The 22033-nt window shown below is 50.4% G+C and overlaps 1 protein-coding gene across 1 annotated transcript in view; it reads left to right on the top strand.

Moving 5' to 3' along the window:
- Positions 1 to 22033, top strand: part of LOC128721349 (protein TANC2) — a 101049-nt gene that overhangs the window by 72888 nt on the left and 6128 nt on the right. The window contains exons 2-5 of the mRNA XM_053815093.1: positions 5270 to 5512; positions 12204 to 12358; positions 20977 to 21289; positions 21656 to 21967. Coding sequence (XP_053671068.1) covers positions 5270 to 5512; positions 12204 to 12358; positions 20977 to 21289; positions 21656 to 21967 — 1023 coding nt within the window. The remainder of the gene's footprint in view (positions 1 to 5269; positions 5513 to 12203; positions 12359 to 20976; positions 21290 to 21655; positions 21968 to 22033) is intronic.

Genomic DNA, 22033 nt, shown 5'->3' with positions numbered 1-22033 from the left:
GACGCCCGGCGTGGTGAGCGCTGTGAATCGCCCGTTGAAACCGGGAGACTTAAGAAATATAAATAGCATAAATCCTCCGCTGGTGTTGGTTTGATAGATGGCTCAAGATTAGCGTCAACGTGCACCTAAATCGCGCGGCAGTTTTCTCTCTGCGACGCTGAATCGGGAAACGATCGTCTGGCGATGGTGGAACGTTGGTGAGCCTGTTTCCCAAAACATACCAAAAAAAAAATCAACAGCAACACTGAACAACACGACAGGAGAGTGTTGAGAGCGACGACAAGATGGGTTTGTCGGTGGCGCGTTTCTGTTTTGTGTTTGCTCAATTCCGTAGACCAAATGCCCTAAAAATTGCTCGTAGCCATTCCCGGCCAAGCCGGCTGGCATGCGGCGATGATCGTTAGGCCGATAGGAAACGCAGCGCAAAAAATGAAAACGCAAACACCGCGAAAAAAAAGCCTTCCCTAGTACAAGCCTTCAAATACGGCGCTCGCTCGTGTGAGCCGTCGCGGCCTAATTCCCTGTGGCCGTTCTTCGGCAAGGGGTTTTCGCTTAATTTAATTAAACACAGACACACGACCGGCGGGGTGACTCCCGGCGGGACTGTCTCCAGCCTTCCGGTCATCCGGTCCGGCCGGTTCATCCGGTTAACCGCTTCCAGGAACGGGCTGCCCTCTGCGCGCCCTTCCACCTTCCGTGGCCGGCTAATCTGGCATCTTTTCTTTCCCATTTACTGGCAGCGCGCTTTTACAGCGCTGAAAATGTGATTTAAGACGAAACCCGAGAGGCGATAAAACAATGAATTTCTCGACAAGTGGCTGGCATTTAGCTTACGATTTTCCTGCCCGTTCCTGTGCGCCACTCGCGGTTTGGCATTTCACTGGCCGGTTTGGACGAAGACGACGACTTGCTTTGGGATTGAAATCACATTTTCCACCACGCGGGGGTACTCGCCGGCGTGTGGGAGACTTGGTGGGAGGGAAAAATGAAAAGCGATACACAGCGACACGGCACGATTATGCTAAAGGTGAGCTGTTGTATTTTATCTCCACTGCCGAACGGGGTTTTTCAAGCGCTTGCTTTATGAACCGCGCGACGACGCTAAACAATAATGGCCACGGATGGGCCACGGTGCTTCGCGGAGAAACAGGGAGGATGTGAAACGCTTCGGAAGGCAGGACAGGAGAATGAAATGCGCCTTTAGATTGTAGTATGTGAGAAATTTTAATTGGGTAATCGCCGACGAACGATAAGATGGGATGTTGTTCACCGATAGTACTTAGCGCTGGTGGATTAGAATTTTAGATTTTTATCTAATAGCCCTCGTGGCAGATTGAATTGTTAATGGGAAGATCGTGGTACGTTGTCAATGTTTTACCAGCATTCCGCGCCAAATGCTTTCGATGGGCTGGCGGAAATTCGTTTTAAATTGGCCGCTGTCGAGGTTGTTCGGATGAAGCTGGGGCATCGGTGTCTATTATGTTTTGGGATAAGTGCAAAAAAAAGACGTTGCTGTATTTTGTGCTGTTAAAGTGTAATAAAAAAGCTCCCATTTTGAAAGTCGCTCTTAGAAATGATCCAAAAAATTAAAGCTGTTATCTCAGCTATGCAAAGGCTTGTGACGTTAGGTGGCTGATCAGGCTCAAAGGGTTCAGCGCAAGATAATCGCCATAAATATATCACACACGCTTCCAACCTAAAGCTCACGCTGCGCCCGAGATTCAGAGGAAACGATAATTTTTTTTCCAACTATTGAACGAATAAAGCCTTAATCTAACGGTTTCACCCATCCAACCATCGATAAGCTTCCGCGTACATAAACCGAACCCTCTAATGATGCGAAAACAACGATAAAGCGCTAGTTCCCCGGTTCGGTCCGGTCGCTTGTTAAAAGATATCGATCAGAATAAATTGATAGCCATCATTCACGACGGTCGGGCCAAAATTTTACAACGTTCGTCCTCCGGCTCATAAATAAGGCTGCGCAGGTCGTTCCCACATCGAGCTGCAGGATGGAGGTCGCTCTGTTGGGGTGTTCAGATTAAAATAAAGCCCAACCGCATCCGTCGGTGACGCCTTTCACGGACCGGACCGAAGGAAGAGCCGTTGCAAATTTAGTTCACCATATGCGGTGAATTGGAGGAGAACCGCAAGTGTCTTTTACGACCCAGGGCAATCTAATTTTCGCCATCGCGGTTATTCGTCCCGCGTTTTAGAAATTTCTAGTTCCTCGAGCATCCTCTTGCGAACCCAGCGAGCCACCTGGGAGAAATGCGCGGTAATTAATTGGGTGATCGGACGAAAATGATGCATCGTAAAATATCGTACCGAGCCAAGAACGGCCCAAGTTCGGCGCTGGTGGCAATCGCAGCCAATTCATTTGGTTTGATTTTCATTTGACTAATTTTATGGCCGCCCAACCGCACGACTTTCACCACCCCTAATCAAATTAGCCGAATCGCCGCCTCGGTTCGGAACCGGCTGCTCGTTAGAGGGGTGAAAGGATCTGTCCCGCTGCCTCGAGAGGGTGTGCTCAGTCGCGGTGCCAATTTATTGAGCTGATGCTATCTGCGACAATCATAAATTATGTTGAGAGCCAAAACAAAAACACAGCTCCCTTTGTGGCACACGGCGATGGCACTGCTGCCTACGAAAGCGCCCTCATAAAACAGCGCCACACTCAGGATGGGCGGTGGAAATCATTTGTAAAGCATTTCTAGGAAGTACTCCTCCGAGGGCGCTTGCCATTTCGATTCGACCACCGCGACCCGGTCCGGGCTGTTAGGACGATCGAGCACGCTGCCACTCGATCAATCCGATCCGTCGAGCATTCCAGGACACAGAATTCGTGTTCTCAGACATTCCACCTTGGGGGCGCGATGTCAGACCGAGACCAAACCGGGCGGGGAAAACAGCAATCGAATTAACTTGCCCGCAGTAACTGGCCCGCGGTCGGACGCGAACACGTTTCACTGTCACGATATTAGGCGAGAACTATGTTCGGTATGTTTTGCACGTCCCGGACTCCCTGTTGGTTTGAGCTGAACCGGATTAGGAAAGTTCTTTCACCACCCCAGCCGGATTGCTGGATTAGCTCGATGCGGTCCGCGTATCTCCCGGATCACGACGCCAAGGCGAGGCACTTAGACATTGCGATTCTTCGTGGAAAACGGGCCATGCGCAGGCATGTTGTAGACTGCCTGCCCGGGGAGAGTTATGGGCTCGTGTTGGTGCATAGAGATCGCGGAATTATATCGTTATTAGTGGCGCTTTCAAGCGGCCGGTGCAGTGCGCCATGCACCACTCGAACCGCGGATAAACGTGACCGAAATTAATCTCCCGCTAATTGAAATCTAATTCCATTTGCTGGCTGCTCGAGACGAAAAAAGGCTTCCCAGGTCGTTTCGTGATCGTCACGGGCAAGATGATTGATTTGATTTGAAACTATTTTATGCGAACAAATGCAACACGGATCAGTGCGCGTTGGAACGAGTGAGTGTTTAGTCGTACGGCCGCAAACGAGCAGTTGTTAATTTCGAAACGCTGACAACCGAACTGCGAGCAGCAGTCGTCTTCCGCAATGCCCAGCATGAGTTCGACTCGCCGTACGACTCTGCCCGCAAAGGTTCCTTCGATGGCGTCTAACATGGCGGCAACCTACCAGCAGCAGCGGCCAGTTTGAGTCAGGTCAGCAGAATCCCGCGTTTGCCCTGCAGGAAAGAACCGATCGAGGCGGGCAGAACCTGTCACGGGAGCAACCACACAAATGCGAGCAAGAGCGAGCTGGAAACATAAAATAAAACAACGCACGCGGGGGTCGTAAGGGGTGGAAAACCCCACTCCCTAAAGGTCAGCAACACGACGATCAATAACGGATGAGGGCATCGCGCGATCGGTCCCGGGGTTGTATTATTTTGTTTGTTTTTTTTCTTTCGTTCGCTTTGTTTTTCGTCCTGGTGCGCCTGCTCGACCGTCTGACTGACCCACTTCTGGTGTGGGACCGATGCTGGACCGTTATTGTTGCGGGTTCACCCTTATTGGCGAGGGTTGATCCGACCGATCGATCTACGCGGGCAGGAAAGTTGTTTACATTCAAGCCTGACAAAATATATTCGCGGAAGAAATCGTGCACTGGCCGCGGTTCGATCGCGACGCGTGGCACTGGCTGATGATTTATTGCCGCGGAGCCGTGGATGAAGTTTGGTGAATGCGAGCCCGAAGTTCTGCCTGTGCCCGTTGATCCCGACCGGGGGGCTGGGAAAAAAGGCGTTAGCAGCCCAGACCTAGATGCGATCGGAACCGAACCTGACACGGACCGGTGGGGTGCTTTTATTGCGCTCACTTTGTCGCGAACTTTGTTGCAAAACTAAAGCTGGATAGCGGGAAAATCAGCTTCAGCTGGGGGGATGTTTCGACCGGCTGGTGAACGCTTCGTTGGGGCGAACGCCTGTCAAATGGCTCCGGTGGTTCCGGCCTTTTTGGCCTTTTTTCCCGGCCGGGAGCGGTCGGGACCTCCCGCTGGAGTCAACATGCCAACACACAGCAGGTGCCCTGTGCTAAGGCGAGCGGGCCGTAACCGCGGGACATTGGTTATTAATATTTGCAAATTTGAGAAATCGATTGTTCTGCCCTGGTGATGGCGCGCTGGTTCCGAGCGAAAATGCGGGGAAAACAAACGGGACCTCGATCTGATCCGCCAGTGAGTGATGTTGGGTCGATTCGGTGTTTAGGGCTTGGTGAGCTTTCGCTCGACTTCGTCGGCTGGCAGGCTTGCCCTCTTGGCTTGCTGTTTGCTTCGTGCCAGCTGGCACGTAAAAAAGGGCGTATGGCATTGGAGCGATTTTAACGAGCACTTTCTGGCTCGGGGAAACAGCGCAGCGCCAAGGGAGTCGACCCAGTTCCAACCAGGAAGTAACCGAAACCTGCCCAAAGGGTTCGCCGCGTCTCTAAGGTCAGTCTTTGACCGGCCTCCGAAAGACACCAGCCCATTGTGGGGCGTCGTCTTCCGGACAGCACGTTCTCCACCTTTTTTGGTGGAGTAAATGAGGCGTCATTAATTTATTGACCTTTGTTTCTTTTTTTCTCGCTGCACCACCGCTCGAGCGCTCGACGTACGGCCCTTTAATTGTCCGCCTGGAGCCTGTGTTTGGAGCTCGTTTCGGCACGCACTCGATAGATAGATAGCCCGCAGGACAATCGACTAGCGGCGGATATGGGCTCTCTTTCGCTGCATCTCTAACACACGTTCGGTTTGCTTTCATACTTTCAGATTTGGCAGCGATTCGTAAGATACTGGAAAACGAAACCGGAGGCGCCCTCTGTCCGAGCTGTCAGATGCCGTTCGATAAGGGCAAGAAAAGGAAGCTGATCGACGCCTGCGGCCACGAGCGGTGCTACTCGTGCATGTTCCGGAACGAGGCCTGTCCGCACTGCCAGGCGCAAAAGGAACCGACCAACCAACCCGTGGCCCATCGGACCACGTTGTTGCACCAGCGAGCGGATATGGACAGCGGTGAGTGAGCGATAAAGCAGTTTAATGATTTCCTTCCCTTGTGTTCCGGGCGGGGAATTTAATTAAATTACGCAGCTCAATTTAACCCTTTCCGGATGGTTGAGGGCCACCAAAACGCGCTTTTTTCATCCTTATTTTTCTCACCTTCGTCGGGTGAACTGTCACCATCTGTCATGCTTACGTGGCCTCGGGCATCAGGGTGACAGTTCTGAAGTTGTTCCGTTTTGGGGATCTGTTTCACCCAGCTACAAACACAACTAGAACAATGTCGGCTTAACTGCAACCGGATCAAGAGATGCCTTGCGAAAAGGAAGTTGATCGATCGTAAAGTAGAGCGCAGGTTCCCATGAGCAAGACGAGTTTCAAGGCGATCGTGCAACCATTATCGATGCACCAGCGTCACCATCGATCGCTAGTGCATCGAAACATGATGCACTATCGTCGCTTGACGCCTTGCCGTGGTTGAGGCACCGTTTTTTTTTTTTTCATATCACGCTTTCGCTCCTCACAACCACATTATCGTAGGGCAGGCAAAAAGTGAATGCTCGCCCCGTGATTAAAACGAGCGATATCTTTATTACTTCACTTTCGGGCGATTGGTTCGGTTGGTCCTTTTAACACCTCTCGATCAACCTGTCAAAGCGAGGAGCAACCTCACGCTCACTCTGCTGGCCCTCCCCACGGTGGACGGGCGTTTTTGGGGCCGCCCGAAAACACCATTAATAGGTCCTGCAGGAATGACAACCGTGCGCGAGAGATCCTGTGCGGCAAAATCCCTTTGAACTTCTGCCCGCCAATCAAAAGCCCACCGCTCGTCGTCGTCGTCGTCATCGTCATCGTTGCCGTAATTAGGTCGTCACTGACCTTGTGTCGAATTCTGCCCGTTGCATAAAAGCGAAGCTTCGTTTCGGTGACTGATGAACTTTTGTGGCGCGCGTTCGGGGCGAGAGCGAGAGATACATGATCCTTCCACGATTGCGAGTGGATTAGTGTCGGTTAATTACGATCGGCGTTGGGGCGACCGAAGGGTGCGAACGTTGGCTCAGTTTATCTTGCTCCTTTTTCCCCCAGCGGCCCCATCCCAATGCTCCCCCAGCTCGTTCTTGCCGGGAAAGAACGCGCAATGGGAATGGCAGATGGAGGTAAAATTAATTTCGCATTTTATTTCCTCATGCCCGCTCACGGAGTTGACGAGCGCACCGGATTCGACGGGCGACGGTCGACGGTCGAGGGCTGGAAGCTGCGACGGGACACGGGCGCAGTTTTATTGCGCTGCGTTCACTTTGTGCAGTCGTTCGCAATTAATGTTTGACCTACTGCACCACGGGCGCACTGAGGGCGTGAGTTTGGTAGGGGTTGTGCGGTTTGCACCGCGATTGCACTTTTGGTCAAGTGTCACAGGCACGATACCGATATCTGCGGACGACCCCGAGGATCCGGCTGTTTGTTTTTTGTTGCACACCACAAACTGAGCCCGGTGTTGCGCTCGTGCAAGGGTGCGAAACATGGCCGCGTTATCTATCCGGTGGGCCACCGCCAACGATGCCGGCCGTTCGTTTTATGATGTATAAAATTTTAATTTGCCCACCGTTAAGATTTTTGCGTACCGTGGGTTGGCCAGAAGCGAGAGTGAAATGAAAACCTGCACGCGGTAGCCGGAGAGTAGTGACGCTTGGTTCCGTTTTTATTGGTCTCCTCGAGGTCGCGCGAATGTTGGAAATAAATCTAGAATTACCCGTCACGAGGAGCGGGTTTTCGTGTGTGCCTTTGCTGACAATGTGCGTACATTGATGCGCAAGTTGAGCAATTAGTAAATTAAATGTTTGGTTTTTTTTGATTATTTTTTGCAATTTTTTCTTATTTTTTTCTACACCTACCTCCCTTCACTGAACTGGTGTCCTGAATGTCATTTTGGACGATGGCGTGGTTAGCAAAAATATGCGCAGCGAACTCAACTGACACAATCTTAAAAGCTTTCATTCAATCATAATCTGATTCACTATGAAATCGTCGCTATCATGGTCACAAATTGAATGGTTTCATCCCGATTCGTTCTGCAAAATTGTCATAATTTTCCCATCCAACTCGCAGGGAAGCCCGCAATTTACGATACCGATAAATTAGCCGATTATTCTTCCCAAATTAATCGTGTGGGCAAAATTTGTGTATCGCGCCGTCGTACAACGATAAGTCTTGTTAGCAATATTTTTTTTCTTCCTGTGAACGCTGCGTTGGTGGTTCTTAGTTAGCGAATTAACGGCGCGCTACTTTAATTCAATTCCCATTATTCGTCACGCGATTTGGCAGACACGAGATCGCCCGGGTGGTTTCTCGGGGCTATCTCTCTCTCTCTCCATTAGCCATCTGCCTTTCGTTTTGTGGCGACAATCGCGAGTCTGTCGCGGGCGGTCGAGTGACTTCAATAGGCGGGCAAGCGACGAACCTGCTAACATGCGGTGGATTAGCGACATCGGAGATGCCGTCCGGTCGTCCAGTTTTGCTTGTTTTCGGATCGTAAATTGTGGGATTTTTAGCGAAATTTATTAATCCTCACGTCACGTGTGTAACACCGGCAGCCGGTTTTCTTATCCCGCCGTACTTGGCAGCGCTTGGAAGGTGGAAGAAATGAGCCACATGAGACGGGATTTATTATCGACGAAACGGAGCCTTTTCCCAAACGTGCGCGTGTTCGAACGGGGCTATTTTATGCGGTTTATCCAGGCCATTTACGGATATGTTGCTGAGCCGATCAGCAGTATTGGGTTTCGTGCCGTTTCGAATATATTACATGTAAAACATACAAACATATGACGGATATTTAACACACTTCTTATGCGTTTACTGTGGCGTTATTTTTTAAATGTCTCATGTGCTCCTTTAGCACATACCCGTTTCGTTCCGTTTTTACGCAAATAAATCCGCCTGTAACGCCTGCAACTGTTGTCGTTCAATGGGGTATAAAATTGTCCCAATTCGTTCCGGTTTCGTTCCGTGCTCCGATCAGCACGATGCCGCGAACCCTTTTTCTTTTTTTATTTCGTTTGTGGTGCCCTCGACGTGCGCGAAAAAGAAAACCATTTTCGTTTGACATTTAGTCTTCAAAAAGTTGTAACTGCGACCGTGCGCTGCGTTCCAGCGTGTGTTGCGTTCCACAATAAACGTTCCGACAGAACGAAAGTAACCGACCGGTGGGCTATTCAGTCGTGAAGAACGATTTCCACTGATTTATTTATTGGTCCGTAAGCCGCATGGTGGTGCGTTCCGTTTGCTACGCAATGGCAAGGCTCGGCTGGTGCAGACCCCGGTGCAGGACGGTGCTGACATCTTTAATCATTTCGCGGTTGAGTTAACATCTGTTTTTTCTCTTCTCTCCGCGGTCCATTGCGTTCGTACGGGCCATTAAACGAAAATCATTTGCATGGTGGCATTTCATTTAAGCATAATAAATCGCGATTGCTACAGCATAACTGTGAAATTTGGCCAAAATGTCCGTGGCACTTTGTTTGACTTTTCAATTTGTAGCCTTTGCAGGCTCCGCGGGGCTCGTGTAATTGAAAGCGCCGTACCGTTGGTTGGTGATTTTTTAATACAAATATCATACCCGAGGTGATCGATCCTGCGAGGCGATCGTGTATGTTTTCGCCGTTCTACTTTCTGAGGGGACGAACGAACAATCCCCGGCAGGGACGCGTTTGGGAGTCAAAATCTCAACGCCGAATCGAAACCACTATCGCAGTCGCAACGCACAAAATAAACACCCTTTCGAGCGATGCAAATCCCCCATGGCAACAAAGGCGTTCCGTAAATTTGCATTTCGCCGTTCGATTGTTGCGCAAAGCAGGGGTTTGTGTATGTTTTCTTATCCGTCGATCTTCCGCTTTCACGGGAAAGAATGCGTGTTCGAGGGTCAAACCTGCAAACAGGCAAAAAAGGCAACTCTACTGTTCAATTTACATCACAATTGTGCTGCCGCGAGATAGCTCCGATGAGCGAAAGCGTAAAGCCGATGGGCAATTGATATATGTGTGATTTTTTCCCTATCGACACATTTGCTGGCAGCTTCTCAAGAGTTCTTTCATATGTAGCTGTTCGTCAAGCTTATATAAGTACTAAACATGAGCACAATTTAAGTTGCACAATTATCAATAAATAGAGCTTACTTTTAACATTTTAAGCTTAGTTTGATGCATGTTTCAAATAACTTAGCTGTGCATTAAAACACAGCCTCATTATGTCTCGGAATGTTCTGAAAGAATGCTTTGCATCTATTAGTTAGCACATCGATGTACTTTCCACCATCAAGCATTCACCATCAATGTAAACGGGTATTAATATTGGCAGTTTACTCTGCTCAACGAACAACGCATTAAGCATTGGCTGCCCGAGTAGCACCAGCATCGACCGCACCTTGAGCCGGAGACCAAAAGCGCCAACATAAACGTACAGCCCCTGCACTTCCAAGCGCTAGAACCGACCAAAGCCCGATCGGTTTGCCTTGCGTTTCCGCATCGTTCTGCGTTCCTTCCCGGCATCCCGAGGATCGTGATTTGCAAGAACGTTATGTAAAGCGAACATTACAACCCCTTCCAGTACGCAAATTAATGCGGCTGCAGCACGGGGAAATAAATCGATTCGATCGCTGCCCAGATGGTCTGAGCGCGCATATTGGTGGTACCGAACGGTCGGGCTACTGGAATGATTCGTTTGCTGGGTTTGCATTCCGCATGGTTCACGATCGGCACACGCAACAAATAGGCATTGTTGGGGTAACGTTTTGGAGTCACGAGGGAAGGACACGAGCGAAGGAACCTTCCCGTTGAGAGCAGCCATGCCATTCGAGAGCACTCACTGACGCTGTATTATGCTGTTATTATGGTGGACGCGTTCGATCGCGGCCATTCAACAGCGAAATGCTCCATAAACGGGTGAAGGGTTGATATTTTTTGTTGTTGTTTTAGTTCCACTCCTCCGAAGCAACTCTCAAGTCTCGCTCGCAAGTGGTTCACACGTACTTGGACCGTTTGGAGACGGATCATACGATGATCGACGCCAGTGTTCAAGTGTGGTGACCTTCGTCTGCTAATCATATCACCGCTACCAGTGTTACTCGGGGGGGATTAATCGAACCATTAAATAACAAGACTTTGCAAACGATCGCGATCCATTTCGTAATCGTGTGTTACATCGAACCACACGAGAGCTAGTGATCTCTTGTGCAACCTCTCAACATGCTCGTCGTGTTTGATCTACGATCATCTGATCGCGTCTCTAGCGCGATGGGTTCGTCAAAAACAAGCAACTTTTCCTTTCCAGCCAACGATCGGTTCCATTTCCACCGCTCCGGTACCCTTACGCCACGCCCTTTCCCATCGCCCTTCCCGCCCGGTTAGTAGGTAATTTTCTTTCTGCACTCATTAAGCGCGAAAACTCATCCCTCAAAGGCACGCACGCCGGCGGTAGAGGAAGCGCATTTCGTCGGCATTGGTTAGGAGGTTGGTGCGAATAAGCGAACGTTGCGGTATGCTACCGGTGCCCAGTAGTCGGTTGGGCGCCCAATTTCGAGACGCAATTTAACGCACGCTTGCCACGCACGATCTCCAATGCGCGCCAGGCAGCTGCAGAAATGCGCGAGAAAAAAAAAAGATGCGGCGCCATTGCGTGAAAGCAAACTCTCCCGGGCTCGCGTTCGGGGTGGGATAAACATTTAATTTTGCCTTTCCGCACCGTGCAGTGGTTGTCTCAATTTGTGTGGTTCGACAAAACACCAAACCCCATGGGCTTGGGTGGTGCATCATCTCCTGTGAGAAGCGCGTGTTTGGGCGGCCAAATTCATCACTTCGGGCACAATGCCGGCTCAATTATGTCCCGTTGCTGCTGGTCCCACTGGCTGCTGGTCGTACGGAGTGAAAAACTGAAAAGAACGGCGTCTTCGACCTATTGCATCTGAAGAAATATTTATTTCTTTCGAGCAGCTACAAATGTTGAAAGCCGCTACCATCAGCAGTACTGTTAACTGCGGCAAAATGCCTCACGCAACGCCGCGTATGTCGAAGAACACATTCCAGGGCAGCGGTGTCGTCTTTAGCGGGCCGGCAATGTGGAATGTAAAATGGCTGAAATATCGTCCGGTTCGGTGCCAATTATATGCAAATGCCAGTGCCATTACCGCGAAACGTACACGCCATCATTATTATCATTATTATCATTATGACATTTTGTTTGCATTCGGTCGATCGCGAAACAGTTGCAACGGTGCCGTTCGCTTCGGTTTGGGGTCTGGCGTCTTCCCGAAAAATGGCGTCAACTCCAAAAAGCGAATCCACCGATGCTCGAATGCACTTCAGCCAAGGTGGTACGGTACGGGCAGCATCCGACCTGCGTTGCATCGATGTGCAATTTACCTTCGCCTTCAGTCGGGCAGGCCTCAGTCAAGCTGACAGGACAACGTGTGCAATTTGACACCTTCCAGCCGGGCTGTGAGTCGCAGCGTACCGGGTTTTGGGTTCGTTACGATTGTTATTTTTCGCTCGCTTGATCCGCTGCGGATCGCAAACCACTCGCGATTCGATTGCATCGATTTTGTAGCGACGACATTTAATTAGCAGCGATCGCACCATCGGTCGATCCGTCGATCGGTTTCGAGCAAACGCCTCATTGATACCCTTTCGCTTTTGATGTGTTTGTTTTGCAGATGTTCTTTCGTCGAACGGTGCCATCTACCAGCCGTTCAACCGAAAGATGCACGGATATGGCAGTAGTACCCACCTGATGTCTCCGCTGGGATCGCCGCAGCCGCAGAACCGATCGCAGATGCGAACGAATGGACACTTTTCTTCGATCTACCAGGTAGGTGTAGTAGATATGTAGCAGCATTTTATTCATTTTTCATCAAATTTAGCAATAGTTTTTTTGGTGTTAAGGAGTTTGAGGATCAATTAATTAAGTAGTTACAGATTTTTCTCATTCTCAATTTAAAGTGTATTTAAAAAAAAAATATATTATAAAATAGGCTACACAATTAGTATTGTGGAATGAAACCCAAAATTAATTGGTTTTTATTTCTTTTATTTTACTAGTCAGAAATTGTTTTTTTGTCATGCAACTGTTTTACCCCTTGATAATTTAGACTCACCTTTAGACCCTTCTTTTCTTTCGTTGCATGCGTTTTCTTTGCTGGAATCGATTTAATATGCATACATTCTCACGCGACGGATATTTATATTATGATGAGTTTTTAATGAAAAATTATGCGCTACAAATCATGCCCGACCATCATCAGATGCGGTAGCCCATTCCACTGCTACGCATGTTCGTACGCGCGAGGAGTTAATGCGATTCATAACCAGAAGCAGCAACGAAAAAAAAAACAGTCCAAGGAATGATTGACACCAGTCAGTCGGAGCGCAAGATTGTGACATGCGACAATTTTCCGACCTCGTCAATTGGCGGCAATTCCGTGCCACCGCAAGTCGTCGCGAATTCTATTTAACCGGCCACCCCTCAGCCAATCGATCTGGAGCAAAGGTGCTCCGTTCCGAAAACCGTTTCGGCACGTTCGCGTGACTGATCGTGAAGCCTACGGGGTCGAACCACAGGCTCAAGGTGCGCACCGCACTGGCCACTAATTAAGGCAGAGGTCATCATTCGCCCGGACGTCGCCACACGGTTCCGTTCGCCAGCCTCTGGCACAATTATCAGCGGGTTTCCCTTTCGCGGACACGCCGTCTTGATTGATATATTTATTACGCGCGAACGGGGTCCCAAAGTGACGGTTTTCGTGGGGTTTTTTTTGTGTGTTGCGTCGACGTGCCTCGACGACGAGGGCTTCCAGCGATCGTAATCGCGTCGAAGGGCAACTTGAGTACGAGAAACAGATAGAGTAAGAGAGAGAGAGAGAGAGAGAAACACACAGAGAAATGTCAGCATCACCTTCCTGAGCATCGGGCTCGCGTAATGAACCACATTGAGAGCAATGAAACGCGGGTCGAGTGCGTAAAACCGGGAACCGTTTTCCGATTGGCGCCGGGCGAAAAGTTTCCCATCCCTGACCTAACGCCACACGTTGCCGACGTACGCGAGCTTTTATGCGACGACCGGGCGCCAGTTTTCGGTGGACAGGCGCAATTAAGTGTTGGACGTTTGTTTTGACCGCGGCATTAGGCGCACGTTGATTAGGCAGGTGCGCAGGTGCGATGCGATGCCTAGACACGACCTAGACACGGTTTTGCGGTGGCTTCTCGCAAGCCGCCGTTTCGGAAAGTCATTCGGCACAAGGTTGCGCGCGAGGCAGCGAAAAAAAAACAGCGCTCGGTGGGTATGTTTTTATGTTGTGTGCCCGGTTTTAATGATGTATCCTTTTTTTTTTAATTTTCTTCTTTTGGGGATTGTTTGATGTGAAGAAGTGGCCGGGCTTTCGATTGACAGCCATGATGGTGTAATCGCATGTGTGCGAACCATCGCTCAACTAAAGCATCGATTGATTTCATCGCACAAGTGTTGAATATTCATACACTTTTTATTGGGCTGCCTGCCCCGGCGAGGTGTTAATGCTGTAAGCTATATTGCTCACGCAGGACACCAAAAATTGACCGTAAAAAACTGCCACCAAAACAATGCCGACGGAATTCTGAACAGAGCCTCCAACGTATTGCTTCGTCTCGCGGGCATATAAAAACAAATCATCAGCATTATTCTCCACGCAACTCCATTGACATTCGCAACGCAAATTACAATTACCACCCGAATGGCGTCATGGGTCGTAAAAGCGGTCCCAGCTTTTCTTATCAACCTCCCGCTTCTTTTTGCGCAATGTTGCGCTCGATCACATCAATGCCCCCAGCCCAGCTTCCAATTCCAGCGGCTCCATCTCGAGGGGCATACGAATTGCAATTTATCGCAATAAAAATGGTGCTTTCGGCTGGCCGGCGATAAATGATTGACTTGCGCCGGCGGCGGGTCGAAATAATTCAGCGTCCACCGTCGCGAGTGTGCGGCCGTTTTATGGGCAAAAGTCAAACATATTCGGCCAGCGATCATCGCGTTTAATTGAGCACGTCCTTTTAGCGAAGTGGAGAATCGGGAAGGCAAATCATAAACGCGACGAGATTTCGCTATCGCAAGGGGCCGCTTTGGGGCCAGTTTGTGGCGAAAAGGAACAGTAATGTTTTGCAATAAATTGCGTTTCCCATCCCGCTGATTGATCAATGTACTGCGGTGCCGTTCTTGCCAAGGGTATTGCGCAATCGTGTCCCGAAGGTTATGTCACTGCACGCGTGTGTGAGAGTCCTGCACTTATGCCAGCGCCATTGCATCGCGGGATAAAGATGGAATTTATGTTGCCGCTGTAGTTCAAGGTGCATGTTCTTGTCGCCCTCCACCAATACGCTGCCGCGCGGTTGTATCTGCGCCAATTTGTACGACAAACGTGTCAATAAAACGCTGTCCGACACTTCGGAGACAAAGCACCAGGCCATGAGTTTAAATCCCGAGTCGCTGTGGGGTCCCGGTTCGGGTTTGGGAAGGGACACTTGTGGTGTGATATTTTATTGATATATTACTCGCTCTCCATGATTGGAGGCCATCAACCTTGGAGATCATGGCAAAGCAATGTGTGTGTGTGTGTGTGTGGCGCAGGGAGGGGGTGCGTATGTGGCCGGTTCGCGAGAAAGAATACATCCCGTTGGGGCCGTTGAATAAGCGATCAAAGCATACCCCAATCGAAAGCCAGCCGATAATTGAAACGTAAAGAGCGGTCCTTTCGGTGGGTCCTTTTCCGCCGCTCGGAGTGCTTCGTTGCTTCGAATGCGTTCGCGGTTTTTTTGGCTTGATTGCATGCATGCAAAACCACAACAGTTGCCCTCGAAACGCTCGGAGTGTGAAATAAAAATTGAAGGGAATTTCAAGTGCTTAATTGATTTCGCGCACGACATTGACAAAACGTGAGAAAACCGTGCACGGTGTCGGTGTCGCTGGTAGGGCACCATCTTTCACGGCGACATGTTGCGACATGCAAAGAGGGACGTGTTTTGCGCACCCATTCCCGTGCCGGGGACTTCTATCGATCGCGGGCGATCGCGATTGGGAAGATTTATTATGTTTACCGACGGTTTCGCGTGTCGAACCGCCGATCCGCCGGGTGATAGTTTAACGGCAATAAATTAATTACGAACTGCCTGCGTGTGCGCTATGGTTGCAGTGTGCTGTAAGACTCCCAGCCGGCGTTCTCACGTCGATGAATCACGTCGATCTCGTCGACGGCAAACCCGAAACACGACTGGACCCGAGGGTGTGTGAAAAGCGGCATCGCTATTTTTCCTTTCTTGCCACGTGAGCGAGTGGAAATGCACAGCTTGCTGTACATTGAATGTAACCCCGTCACCAGTGTTTTCGTACTTCTCGTACTTCATGCATCTTCAGTGAATTTTGCCAGACTCGCACAGGTCGCTTTCTTAGCTTGGCTAGGCTCAAGAATCCTCCATTCGCTTCATCGCTTGTCATCAGCGAATCAACTCGCGTGCACTCTCGCACACTCCTCTGCATGCACATGCACATGTTTGATCTAAGCGACACTTTTCGTCACAATTCGCCACCGGCGGATTAGCTATTCCACGTGCATGCGGTGTCGGATAGCGATCGCGATCGCGAGTTTACACTCCCTCGGGTCGCTAAAGCTCGCCTTTGGATTCGCTTCTAACGATCTGCCAAGGAGTGAATGTGCCTTTTTACCCGCGCTGCCGAAGGGCGATGTTGTGTAGGGCCAATCAATTCGCTACCCTTTTGGTGAACATGGCGTGCTAACATGGCAACCCCATAGGGCCTTGTTGGGTTGATGTTTTGTAGGTTATGAACCCTGTTGCCAAACAGCTTTTTGTGTGTGGGAATGATAAATCCGGCACACATTTTTCATCATAGCGGTAGTGAAGCGTTTTTCTCCCAGTAACTTCTCAACAATATACTTTTGTTTTCGCAACCCATCGTGCACGTGTTAAAAAAGAATCACACATCCATGCATCTGCTGTGGCATCATTCCTGCGTCACCTGCGGCGTCCGCCAAGCGATCGACCGTGAACATCACCTGCTCATTTGAGTCCAATTAAGCCAATTCAGTATCACTTTCGCTGTCGTTTCGGAAAGTGAAAGATCAAAGGGAGGAGAGAAAAAAAAAACAAGACCTCCACACTCTCATCACCATCGTCAATAAGTTCGTTAATTTTTTTTTCTCCCACCAATCCAATCAGCGCTGAGAGATTTGACCACAATCGCCCATCGTGGGGTTTGTGGGTGGCAAGAAGAAGGCAGCTTGTTGGTGGGTGGGCGCGTTGATCGAACCTGTCTTTCCTTTTCTCTCACATATCATCGACACACACACACACACACACACACACACACACCCACTCATTGCCTCATGCTGCGAGAGTATAATTGAATGAGCGCTTAATTCGAGCGTCCAACCGCTGCACTAACGCTGCTGCAACACGCCGTCCGGCCGAACCCCAATCTGATCGTTAGCGGTGCCAATCGGCCAGGTCGGTTCAGGTCCTGCTAGGTGTCGTGGCCATCGGCCATCAATCTGGCAGCAGTTGAGCCTGGCGATCTGGGCCCCGATGGTGGCGTAACGCGGGAGGAAGCCTCGTTAGTTTGCGCGTACCGATCGGCCGAGGGTCGCGATCATGCCACGTCCTGAGTGAGAGAGTGAACCGTGGAAATTGGAGGCTGGTCTTAAAACCGAAAGGGGGCGCACGCGCACAGTGTCCCATAATTACGCCACGGGTTACCCCGTTCTGTGTGACTGGGGTGGGTGTCGGAAATTATGATCTCCATTAGCCGTCGGATCGCGCAAAAGCCTTCTTCGGAGGTGTTGAAAATGGGCGCTCGCGTTCTTCGCGCCGTAAATACGCGCCGAGTTACCCGTTGGAACGTAAGGAACGTGCGGTTGCATCTCGAAAAACTCCGACAGTACGTAAACCCATGCACACGATCGTCTATGTTGTGCGGTGGGTTTATGCAGAACACTCGTCGTTGGCGCGTGTAACTCCGTTCGTATGGTGCAGAAACATGCGATGCATCGATGTTGCAGTTTTTGCAGTTCATAACGGGAGAAGGAAAAAAAAAAGCACAAACCACCACCCAGTGGCCAGTGTGACTAGGAACTAAGCATGCAAACGGCCATCGAATGCGTAATGAAGGGTCCAGTTTATTTTTATTAATGGTTTTGCAACGTGCGCTGCATATTTGCGACTCGTCTGACTCGCGTTTGGCAGTGCAGCAGACGGCTCTTGGCAGAGCCCGATCGTGCCCAGCACGATGGCGCCATTTCACGATTCGAAAAAAATAAAATAAATAAAACTCACCCCTTAAAGTCGCCTCCACCGGATATTGACGGGTATGATCGATGTGCACCTCATCCCTGTGGGCGGTTTCCTGTTGGTGGCGAGATCGCGCAAAAAAAAGGATTCAATTCGTAGACGAAGACAAAAAAAAGAGTGGTGCTCTATCAGAAGACTCGTGTCACCAGAGTCGAGTGTGCTACAAATTAACGCGCTCACGTGATGCCATTGTGGCTGCATTATGGCATCTGGAACGTGTTCCCCTTTTCGACTGGACCTCTTTCAGGTTGAAACGTGAACATAAATCAATCGTTGGCAAGCCACCATCGGCTGCGGGCAAACATTATTCAAATCGAAACCGCTTCTAGTCGCATGGTTCACGATCGAAGAACGATCGGTCCGTTTCGTGTTCGTCCCGGTTTTTTTTTTCTCTCCAAGGAACACCATCAATCGAGTCCATGCTTAATCGTTGCCTAATGCGCGATCGTGCAGCATCATTACTCACCAGTCTCTCCGATTCGCATCCGGCCAGATGGACATTACATAACCCACCCAGGGTTCACTGTTCCACATCCGCGATCGATCGATCGCTTCAACGCGTGCAACGAGTAAACATTTAATTGCAGCTGAAAAACACGCAGAAGATGTCCCGATTCTGCAGACGTGCGAGTCGCGGTCCCTGCTGACCCGGTTTATTTATTTCTTTTTTTTACGCGCGTGCATCAGCGGTCGATAAACTCAGCGTAGAGGGTTGTTGGATTCACGTCTTGTTCGCTGTCGTCGCAACCGTCGATTCCGATCGTTCGATGATGATTCATCATCATCGATCAACGCGAGGGAAAGAATGCTCGTACGATCGCCACGATCCTCGCCACTCGACTCATCCGATAATGAAGAGACCCAACGGTGCTGGGTTTCAATTTATGCCACCCTTCTGCTGCAGCACACGACAAGGGCCTGCCGATCGAGCGACGATCGAGCACACCGAAACCGGCCCTTCGCTCTCCATTCTTGGCGAGATTCGATTGTGCATGTCGTGTCGGGGGTATTCTTTTTTTTGTATATTTTGCTCTCGCCTGCGTGTACCATTTTGCTTGCGTTTCGTTTCATTTTCGTCGTCGATCAGGCCTGTCCTTGCCTTATCGGCCCTCGCAAACCACTCCACACGATGCCCTTTTTTGGTAGCGCCCAACCGGTAGCTACGCTCGCGCCCCGGTTCCGGTTCTGCCTGGAGGAGTCCGGATTTTTTGGCCCAAACTCGTCACCGACCACCGTTTTGGTGAGTTTTCTCATTTTGCACGTGATTACTGCTGCCGGTTATGGCGTGTGCGGTTCCCATTCCCTTGAACGTTCGCTATGGGACCTGGTTGGAAGATGATCTGCTTCGTTTTGCCTTCCGTAGCCCTTTCTCTCGCACACTCAGAGGAGAGCGGAGTTTTTCCTCGCTCGAAACGAAGCCAGAGCGGTGCCAGAAGTAGGTGAACCACGATCCACAGCACCCTGGTGGGATGTCCTTAATTGGCCAGCTTGTCGTTTGGCCGATGGTAATTGCCACCAGTTGCGGAAGAACGGAAGCACTTCAGTGTAGGGCAGCTCAGCAGATGGTTTGAACGCGTCGCAGTTCCGAAAGGTGTCATTAAGTGACAATGCCTCCGTCGGTGACGAAAAGCCGATAATCAACCGCAATCAACCCCCTGACCGTTTTACGCCCCTTTTTGTCCCCCCAATCCCCCATCTCTGTGCCCCGCAGGTCTGCCATTCCGGTCATCCGGTGAACAATTCGCGGTACGTGTCTCATAATTTCACCGCAATTTGCTGCACTCGGCCCGCGGCTTTTTGTTGGTTTTTCGATGCCAAATTAACTTCGCACCGGCATTGGTTCCACTTGTCTCTTGTGCTGTTGTCGTCGTCGTTGTCGCAGTCGCAAAAGGATCAAGCTGGAGCCCTAATTTCACCAAACCACCCGGCAACCCCTACGTCTTGATCGGTTTGAAATTGGGCTGAAAAAGGCGCTGCGGGCTAAAAATAGCCAAAACCACTTTGACCCAGCCTCCCTTCGGGGGTCGATTTGTGTGAATGCACATTTTCGAAGACACACAAAACTTCGCACACATTCACAACAATGCCTGCGGGTGGAGTGGTTGAGCCGTTTGTCCGGACGGGCGGGAAATCTAAGCAACTACCCTTGAGGCCACATTTTTTGAGGCGAATGATGATGAGTCAGCTTCAGTTTGTGGCCAGTTTGTGGCTGTGTGGTGTGCATTCTCGTCCGCTCTTGGGCTGAGGTAAGGACCGCCTGCAAGTGGCCACTGTTTGGGGTGGATAAACCTTGGTGGTCCCTTCGGACCGTCGATTCGTCGTGTCTATTACGCGCTCGCGGCACGTCTGGGGCGCTGGGTTTGCATGCCTCGCGAGAGCTGTCGAAGATCATTAGATAATTGTGGTCGAACCGGCGCTCCATCCTGGCTGCGATGGAGCTTTACGTTTTTGGTGGGGGTTTTGTGGCAACCACAAACCCTAACAACGGCAAGCAGCACCACCAACAGCAGACGATAAAGAAAGAGAGAGAGAAAAAAATAACCGCAAAACGAGGGCGGTTGCGGCGTGCGGATGGATTGGGTTTTGAAGGCTTTTTAGGAATTTTAGCGTGCACATTTATTCGTGCCGGGAGGCAATGTTACGACAGTCTTCTGTGGGGTGCGAATGATCGAATGCGATAGAGGGTTTTTTTTTTGGGGGGGAAATTATGCTCCAAAGCGAACCGATGGTGTCGTGCCAAAGATGGAATGTTAACATTTCGCAATCGGCCACAATGATACATGTGTTTTGGTTGATTTGCTCGTGGATAAAAGCATTAATGTGGCTTAGAATGCAATTTAAAACTCAAGTTTTTTTTGGCAATAAGTTGAGGGCCTTGAAGTAATCAGTTTGTTACTTAAGAGCATTTGGCATCTTCGAATATGTTTATCAAATATCTGTTGCGATAAGGCTTAAAGGTGTTAACCACAAAACGCCTGAATTGTTGAACTGTTCTGAGATCCGCCTCCAGACACATAGGTTCTTTACCTTCTAAGTCATCAACCTCACAGTTAAAGCTGCTAGCAAACTAACTTCCATCCATGTTCCATCTTCCTCCAGAGTCCCGCCGACGTGTTTGGACACTCGGAACACAACAAGCTAAAGGACCGGCCCCCGAAATGTCCCCCGGGAAAATCGGAATCGCACTACGCGACCATCACGACGACCACCAGCGGCCCCGGAACGACGCACGCCTTCGGTCTAAAGCCACTCCAGCAGCGTTCAGCTCTCAACAGCAGCAGCGAGATGACGTCCAGCACCTGCGCGACTCCACCACAGAACCGCCGACGCCTGTTCAGCCCCAAGAATCTCCGCAGCCCGTTCGGTTACCGGCGCAGCAACAATGGCCCCGCGGATAACTCCACTCTCTCGGGTAAGTCGAGCGGCCAAGTCGTGATTAAGCAATTTCCAGCCACCAACATCGATGTCGCCTACCATCCAGCACCGATCGAGAACCGTTCCTGCCAACTCGCAAGGACCTTCAGGCGAACGCAAGTTCGCAGAATCATGCCTCAGTAATTATGTCTCGGCATGAAGTTCTAAGCCAGGAGCGCCTAATTGCAGGCACATCGATCCTTCTCGAACCGTCTTCATTCGTTTCTTCTTCCACCGTTTCTGATGATGCTTTCTCTTTCTCACCGGTGTCTCTTCTTCAACGGCTGCATTATCCTCACTGCTGTATCCACCGATCATCACCGACACCCAACGTTCGATTGCATCCGGCGCATTCAAATGGCAGGGTTGGCCTCACTACTCAACCCGGCCACTTTCCATCGGGCGAAAACGGCGGCCGCAAGCAAGATCAGCCGCTCGATGGCACGAGCAGGACAGGCCACGTCCGGTCAGGCGGCTGGGGACACTCCCGTGGGCCTGCTTGGGGCCTCCCATGGGCCACCGAGTGGGATCAGCAAGCGCCAGCGGAACGCTAATGATGGCCATAAATTCCACCGACTCAGCCTCGGTTCGTCCGCGTCGATGGTTTTCGGCAAAATAAAATCCCTCTGGTCGGCGCAGGCGACGACGGTCAACGCGGGATTGAATCAATTAGCAGGCATGGGCTTTCTTCTTCCGCTTTTCGGCGAGTTTTCCAAACACCCTACCCATCGGCTGGGTGGCT

Source organism: Anopheles nili, chromosome 2 (genome assembly GCF_943737925.1).
Source record: "Anopheles nili chromosome 2, idAnoNiliSN_F5_01, whole genome shotgun sequence".
Lineage (NCBI taxonomy): Eukaryota > Metazoa > Arthropoda > Insecta > Diptera > Culicidae > Anopheles > Anopheles nili.
The sequence above is the reverse complement of the archived record's forward strand: the minus strand, read 5'-3'. Positions and strand labels throughout refer to the sequence as shown.